The 8,130-nt window shown below is 46.7% G+C and overlaps 1 protein-coding gene across 1 annotated transcript in view; it reads left to right on the plus strand.

The window, feature by feature from the left end:
* The window catches only part of SLC22A6 (solute carrier family 22 member 6), a 7,355-nt gene extending 7,097 nt beyond the window's left edge, over positions 1-258 (plus strand). The window contains exon 10 of the mRNA XM_024748920.1: positions 1-258. Within this exon, the coding sequence (XP_024604688.1) occupies positions 1-66 (66 nt within the window). The 3' untranslated portion in view covers positions 67-258.
* The last annotated feature ends 7,872 nt before the right edge of the window (positions 259-8,130 follow it).

Consider the following 8,130-nt stretch of genomic DNA (forward strand, 5'->3'; position numbering starts at 1 on the left):
CAGCGACAGGAGCGAAAGCAGATGGTCCCGCTCCAGGCCTCAGCACAAGCGAAGGACGGACTCTGAGCGCTGAAAAGGAGCCTTACAGAACCCTAAAGGAAGACAGGGTCCTACAGGTCCTGGGCCACTCGCAGGAGAAGGGGGAAGGGGGAATGGTGGCCCAAGTGCTGGGGCTATGGTTCAGGGAGCACTCCCCAGGGACCCCCCTCTCTGAATAGACGCCACGAAGACCGCATATTAAAAGGTTTGTGTGCAGCATCCCCCTTTGTCTCTCCTGTCTCAAAAGTAACAGCCACTCCGCTTCAGCCAGCTTCCAGTCCAAAAGAGCGTACAATCCAGTCCCCCCACCCTCAATCCCCAGGACTTTACAAACCATCCCAGGCAACTGGAGAAGAACCTCTTACCTCGGCCCCCTCCCCTGGCTCTGCTTTCCTCCCTCTTCCCTCCTTCCTTCTCTAACCTATCTAAATATTGCTATTTCTGAGTTTTAAATCCCTTACACTCCACCCCTTCCCTATCAGGCTGGAAAATGACAAGGGACTAAAATGAAAGCAGCCAATCCGAGGCTTTGTTTCAGGATCCTCCCTCTCTGTGAAAGCTCCTGGGAACTTCTGGCAGCAAGGAGGAGAAAAGAGAGCAGCTGTGACGTCAGGGTGCTGATCCCTGCTCCTGTGGATTCCAGCAGGGTCTGGACTCAAAACCAGTTTGCCACTTCCAGCTGTGCACCTGGAGATTCAGCCTGCTAGCTATCCTGACCCTCCGCACTGCGCTTCCCGGCCTTTCTTTGCTGCTCTGCCTCCAGCGGGCCCTGGGTTGGTGGAGGGGAAGGAGGAGAAAAAGGGAGGGTGGAACCCAGCCAGAGAGCCACCTCTGAGTGCTAATTTGGTGCCAGGCACGGTCCTAAGCACTTTGCATGTATTAACGCATTCAGTCCTCCCAGGAGCCTTCTAGAGATAAGTGCTAGGATTATCCCCATTTTACAGGGAAGGCGATCAAGGCACAGAGCGGTTAAGTAACTTGCCCTAATTCACACAGCTTTTAAATTGCAGTCAGGGTTAGAAGCAGACCACGTGGAATGTGTGTGCCAGGACATCCCCCCTCCCCACAAAATGCCCCGGGGGCTGTGAGGCACTGAGACTTTGGCCTCTTCCACCCCCAGGGCTGTGCTTCTACTCCTCCCTCCTGAGCTGAAAAGAGACAGAGAAGGGGGGGTGGGGGGGTGGAGGAGACCGGATCACATGGTAGGAACCATGTGAAAGGAGGGCTAGAAGGCAGTTTAGGGATCACAGCCAGGAAAAGAGGAATATCCAGTCACCGGCATCAGCAAGGGAGCTCCCTTCAGGGAGGCTGGGGGTGGGGGGTTAGAGTGGGGAGGCCATGGGAAAAGATAGTCCTTTAACACCCACAGGTGGCAGGAAGGAGGGGGCCAGCAGTGCCCTCTAGTACATGTACTTTCTTAGTCATGCTTGTCTGCTGGCACACTGCCCCTTACTCTTTCCCCTGCAAGAGACCCAGCCGCCCAGACCCTCGTCCCCTGGAGAAAGTTCACACGCTCAAGCTGTACACATTGCCTTCCAGGTGGGACCCGAGGGCTCGAGCTGAGTCAGGGCAACCTGGAGAGGGAAGGTGGCCTGGAGCTCCCCTGAAAAAGCCACAAAGCCCTGGGAGAGCTCAAGGCAGCTCAGAAAGCCAGAGGACAGACAGACTGGGCAGAGCTGAAATCACCGTAACCCACCCCACATCCTGGAACATCTGAAACCTTGGTGTTCCCCGATGGTGCTGACATTCCCATGCTCCCCAAGAATTTCTTGGCCATTGTAGGACCCAGTAGATGCCAGCGCACCACCAGCCCCACCCCTGCCGCTATTACTCAGGCAGTGTTGCCCTCGTGGCTGATGAGGGGCACCTAGGATGGCATCTTCTGCTTCTGCAGATGTAGGGGTTCGGGGACCAGTGACTTGCCCTACCCCTGCCTCAAAACCCTGCTAGCAGCTCTGACATTCTGATTCCTGTAGGTCTGTCATCTCTGTGCTTAGATCACCTGGTACCTGCATCTGTCTCAACCAGAGCCAGTCCCTGGCCTGTCCCAGCTGCAAACACCCGCAACTGGTAAAGACCTGGTGCTGACTCAGGTGGCTTGCACCATCTGCACGGACTCCGTTTCCCCAGCTCCTGGCCTGAGACTTCCTGCACTCACCCCATGCCCTTGACCAAATGGAATTCTACCTTCCTCCCACTCTTAAGTCACCAGTAAGTGACTTCTGACCCGGTCTCCCCAAGGAGTCAGCCCCCAAACACTGGCTCACATCTCATCCTCTTGCCTTGGAAGGCCAAGTTCCAATACGGTCATGCACCACCCCAGTGGCCACAGATGCTGTCCCCAGTTTTAAACACAAGGTCCCATCTTCAGCCAGGGTAGGTAGAGCCTTTGAGGCCACCCTCAATTTCTCTGCCTACAGCCTTGAGCACTTCCTGGACAGGAAAGCACATTCAAGAGGCTCTTCACCTGCATGACGCTGGTAGAGGGCTCACGGGAAGCCACCTTCCCAGGGCCCCACCCTTGCATCCCAGGTCCCACCTCAACAACTCAAGCTTCAGTCCACACCCACACCAAGCTCCTCCATCAGGCTCTTCTCCCCACTTCCCAGGAGTTACGTGGCCCCTTGGAGAGCAGATGCCCAGCCAGTTAAGCTTTCATTTCAGGTGGTAGGCTGAATAATGCCCCCCAAAGATGTCCACATCCTGATCCTGGAACCTGTGAATATGTTACCTTACATGGTAAAAGGGACTTTGCAGATGTGAATAAGTTAAGGATCTTGAGATGGAGAGATTATCTTGGATTACCTGGGTGGGCCTGGTGTGATCCCAATAGTGATTTTTAAAAAATAAATTTATTTATTTTATTTTATTTTTTGGCTGCTTTGGGCCTTTGTTGCTGTGCACGGGCTTTCTCTAGTTGCGGCACACGGGGGTTACTCTTCGTTGCAGTGCGCGGGCTTCTCTTCTTGTGGAGCACGGGCTCTAGGCATGCGGGCTTCAGTAGTTGTGTCACATGGGCTCAATAGTTGTGGTTCGTGGGCTCAGTAGCTGTGGTGCACAGGCTTAGTTGTTCCGCAGCATGTGGGATCTTCCCGGACCAGGGCTCAAACCCATGTCCCCTGAATTGACAGGCAGATTCTTAACCACTGCACCACCAGGGAAGTCCCAACACAATAGTCTTTTTAAGAGAGAGGCAGGAGATCAGAGTGGGTAGTGGGAGATGTGACAACAGAAACAAGAGGTCCTAGTGATACAGGAAGGGACCACAAGCCAAGAAATGCAAGCAGCCTCTAGAAGATGAAAAAGGCAAAGAAATGAATTCTCCTCTGAAGCCTCGAGAAGGAACGTAGCCATGCCAACACATTGATTTTAGACTTCTGACCTCCAGAACTCTAAGAAAATTAACGTGCACTGTTTGAAGTCACTAAGTTTGTGGCAATGTGTTCCAACAGCAGTAGGAAACGAATACACACCCCTCATTCTCAGACTCCTCCAAGAGTCTCAAACTGGCCCATAGAGCTTTTATTTTCCCATGCATTATGTTTTTGGCAGGGATAGGGCTATACTGTCCAAATCACCATAGGCCTCACCACTGCCTATTGTCTTACATCTGACAGATTCACATATTTAAGTTACCCTCTGACCCTTGTAGCCAGTTAAGTTTAGGACTCCTAGACCCCTCTCTGTTTAACCCCTACCTTACCTTCACATTTTTTAAATGGTTGAAGGAAAGATTTTTGTTATAGGTATAGAGAGCCAAAGGAAAACACTGGGTGGGCCCCATTGCCCCATTGTTCCTCCTCTTTCAAGAAAACCACTTAATGTTATTCTCTGAGATGTGACCATCTCCATGTAGTTCATGCCGTAATCATGGAACAGTAGCTGACTCCACTGCACGAAGCTGGAGTAATAAGCTAGATGACCTTGAGCCTCGGTTTCCCTGACCAGCTCTAGTAAGGTCTGCTCCTGCTTCTCCTAAATGTCTCCCCCAAGAGAAACCCACACCCCAGCAGCAAGTTCCATGTAAGCCACACCCAGAGAAGAAACCAAATAGCCTGTTCGGGCTAGATTAGATTTAGCTGACAGACAATGCTGAGTCTGGATGGGATGTCTGGAACCGTGGCAGCCTTCTTGTCACCCAAGAGGGAAACCAGAGCAAAGACGAAGGCAGCAACTAAGAGTAACCAAGCGGAAAGATGGAACTAACCTAGGGGGTTGATGGTGTCACTGAGCCACTGATTTAACCAATCCTGGAGCCACCTACATCTACTCTAATGGTAGAAGGTAAGAATTTAAGTTCTCCTTAGCCTCTTGATTCTTTAAGCCATTGTAAGTTGGTTTTTCTGTGATTTGCAGCCAAAGACATGTTAACTAATATATTTTTACAGCTTTTTTGAAATATAATAGACAATTAGTTGCCCATATTTACAGTGTTAAATTTGATGAGTTTTGACAGATGCATATACCCATGAAACCATCACCAAAATCAAGACAATGAACATAGCCATTGCCACCAAACTTTCTTCATGTGCCTTTTTGTGTGGACATGGCTTCCATTTTTCTTGAGCAAACATTAAGGAGTGGAATGGCTGAGTAGTATGCAAGATGTATGTTTACGTTTTTAAGAAATAGACAATTTTCCAAAGTGGTTGTAACAATTCACATTCCCACCAAGTATGTGAGAGTTCCAGTTGCTCCACATCTTTGCCAACTCTTGGTATGATACATATTTTAAATTTTAGCCATTGGAGGGAATGTGTAGTGGTATCTTACTGTAGTCTTAATTTACATTTCCCTAATGACTAATGATGTTAAGAAAATTTTATGTGCTTATTTCCATCTAGATCTCTTCTTTTGTATATGTTCAAAACTTTTTGCACATTTTTAATTCAGTTGATTTTTTATGATTGAGTTGGAAGCTGTTTTTTAGTGCATTCTAGAAACAAGAATGTACTCCTTTCATTTTAAATTTTTCAAAGTTGTTTTGGCTAGTTTAGATACTTTGTATTTCCACATAAATTTTAAAATCTTTTGCCAGTTATGTGTTTTGCAAATATTTTCTCTAAGTTTATAGCTTGTCTCTTCATTTTTCTGAGTGTCTTTTGAATAGCAAAAGTTTTTAAATTTTAATGAAGTCCATTTTTTTTCTTTTATAATTCTTTTAAATAAAATTCTTTAATTTTTTCTTTTATAATTTGTGTCTTATTTTTTAAATCCTTACCAAACCCAAGGACACTAACGTTTTCTCTTATGTTTTCTTATTGAAAGTTTATAGTTTTAACTCATATTCAGGTCTATGATCCATTTTGAGTTAGTTTTGTAAAGAGGGTTGTGGTTCATTGTTTTCTGCATATGGTAACCAATTATTCCAGCACTATTTGTTGAAAATTTTTCTTTTCCTCATTGAATTGCCTAGGTATCTTGGTCAAAGGTAAACTGGCTATGTGTGTGGCTCTATTTCTGGACTCTATTTCTATACCATTGATCTGTTTATGTGTCTTTACATGAATATCACACTGTCTTAATAACTATAACTTCATAACTAGTCTTGAACTCAGTGTAGATCCTTTAATTTTAACTTTTTCAAAGTTGTTTTGGCTACTCTAGATCGTATGCATTTCCATATAAATTTTTAAATCAACTTGTAAATTTTTACCTAAAAATCTACTGAAATTTTGGGCTTCCCTGGTGGCGCAGTGGTTGAGTCTGCCTGCCGATGCAGGGGACACAGGTTCGTGCCCCAGTCCGGGAAGATCTCACATGCCGCGGAGCAGCTGGGCCTGTGAGCCATGGCCGCTGAGCCTGCATGTTTGGAGCCTGTGCTCCACAATGGTAGAGGCCACAACAGTGAGAGGCCCACATAACTGCAAAAAAAAAGAAAACTGAAGGAAATGTGAAAAACTATAGTCAGCCTTTGAACAACAGGCCATGGAGATTTGTAATTTCTTTGATAATAGAAACAAATGATGTGAGACCTACCTATCATCACCCAGGCTTTCTTCCTGGAAGCAGTTTCCAGACTTTAGTGTAGAGAAGTGGACTCCAAAGAAGCCCGGCAATCTCATTGAGTTGAGGAGGACAAAAAAGTTGAGTGGCCAAGGCAGCTAGAATTTGCAGGACAAACTTCTGGAGAGGAGAGAACTATGCAAACATAGTTCCACAAATCTGTAGTGTATATAAAGACGTTCACAACTCAATAAAAAGTAGTCAACTACTCCAATTCAAAAATGGGCAAAAAAAAAAAATTTGAACGTGCGCTTTTTTTTTAAATTTTATTTATTCATCTTTGGCTGTATTGTGTCTTCGTTGCTGTGCACAGGCTTTCTCTAGTTGTGTCAAGCAAGGGCTTCTCATTGCGGTGGCATTGTCGTGGAACATGGGCTCTAGGCGTGCAGGCTTCAGTACTTGTGGCATACGGGCCCAGTAGTTGTGGCTCACGGGCTCTAGAGTGCAAGCTCAGGAGTTGTGGTGCACGGGCTTAGTTGCTCTGTGGCATATGGGATCTTCCTGGACCAGGAATCAAACCCATGTCCCCTGCATTGGCAGGCGGATTCTCAACAACTGTGCCACCAGGGACGTCCCTGAACATACGTTTTACCACAGAAAATAAATGGAATGGCCAATAAGCAAATGAAAAGAAGTTCACCATCATTAGTCATGCAGAAAATGCAAACTAGGCCATGAGATATTACTACACATCCTACTAAAAATGGCTAAAATTCAAAAGATGGACCATACAAAGTGTTGGAAAGAACATGAAGTAACTGGAACTTTCACACATTGCAGATGGAAATATATAATTTGGAAACTCTTTGGAAAACAATTTGACAGTTTCTGACGAACTTAAATATACACTTACCATATGATCCAGCAATTCTACCTCTAGACATTTACCCAAGAGAAATTAAAACGTATGTCCACACATTGTACACAAATGATCGAAGCAGCTTTATTTGCAGCAGCCCAAAGCTGGAAACAACACAAATGTTCATCAACAGGTGAATGAATAAACAAATTGTGGTGTGCCCACATGCTGAACCACCACTCAGCACTAAAAAGAATGAACTATTGGTACACTACAACATGGACGGATCTCAGAAACATTGGGCTCAATAAAAGAAGCCAGATGCGGACTTCCCTGGTGGCACAGTGGTTGAGAGTCCGCCTGCCGATGCAGGGCACACGGGTTCGTGCCCCGGTCCGGGAGGATCCCACATGCCGCGGAGCAGCTGGGCCCGTAAGCCATGGCCGCTGAGCCTGCGCGTCCGGAGCCTGCGCTCCGCAACGGGAGAGGCCACGGCAATGAGAGGCCCGCGTACCGCAAAAAATAAAAAATAAAAAAAAAAAAAATAAAAGAAGCCAGTTTCATTTGAAATTCTAGAAAAGACAAATCTATTGCCTAAGACTAGGTAGAGCTATCTGGAGTATGGTACCGGGAAATTTGGAGGTGATAAAAATGTTCTATATAGTGGTTACATGGGTGTATAAATTTGTCAAAACTTGTTGAAATGAGCCCCCCAAATTGAAGCATTTTATTATATATATATATATTTTTTGGCCGCATGTCATGCTTGTTGGATCTTAGTTCCCCACACCAGGGATTGAACCTGGCCCCCGACAGTGAAAGTGCCGAGTCCGAACCACTGGACCACCAGAGAATTCCCAGTCTTCACTCTTTGAGTGGAGGTTAAGCTGTGGCTTAGCTGAAGGCCCAGGTTCTGGGATTAACACAGAGGCAGTGCTCACAGGTTGGGGGGTGCTGACAACCACAGCACAATGGCATTTCTATGTGAGCTCTTCAGAGCTTTTACCCAACTCCATGTGGCCCAAGTGGCCTTGAGAAAAGGGAATTCAGCTGGGGCTTTGTGCTCAAACCAGCCTGGGCCTCCCTCTGCTCTTTCCTATCTCCTCCAAGAAGGAGGTCGCTTGCTCTGGCCTGGGGTGGGGAGAGTCATACCACCAAACTTTGGGGCGTCACGCATATCCCTCCTTCACAAGAAGGTGGTTTCTTCCACCCCATCCAACTTTACCTGCCCTTTAGATCCCCTTGAACAAATCACTGACCCGTTGAGTCTTAATACTTGAACGTCT

The sequence above is a fragment of the Neophocaena asiaeorientalis genome, unplaced genomic scaffold (assembly GCF_003031525.2).
Source record: "Neophocaena asiaeorientalis asiaeorientalis breed wild unplaced genomic scaffold, Neophocaena_asiaeorientalis_V1.1 scaffold43, whole genome shotgun sequence".
Classification (NCBI taxonomy): domain Eukaryota; kingdom Metazoa; phylum Chordata; class Mammalia; order Artiodactyla; family Phocoenidae; genus Neophocaena; species Neophocaena asiaeorientalis.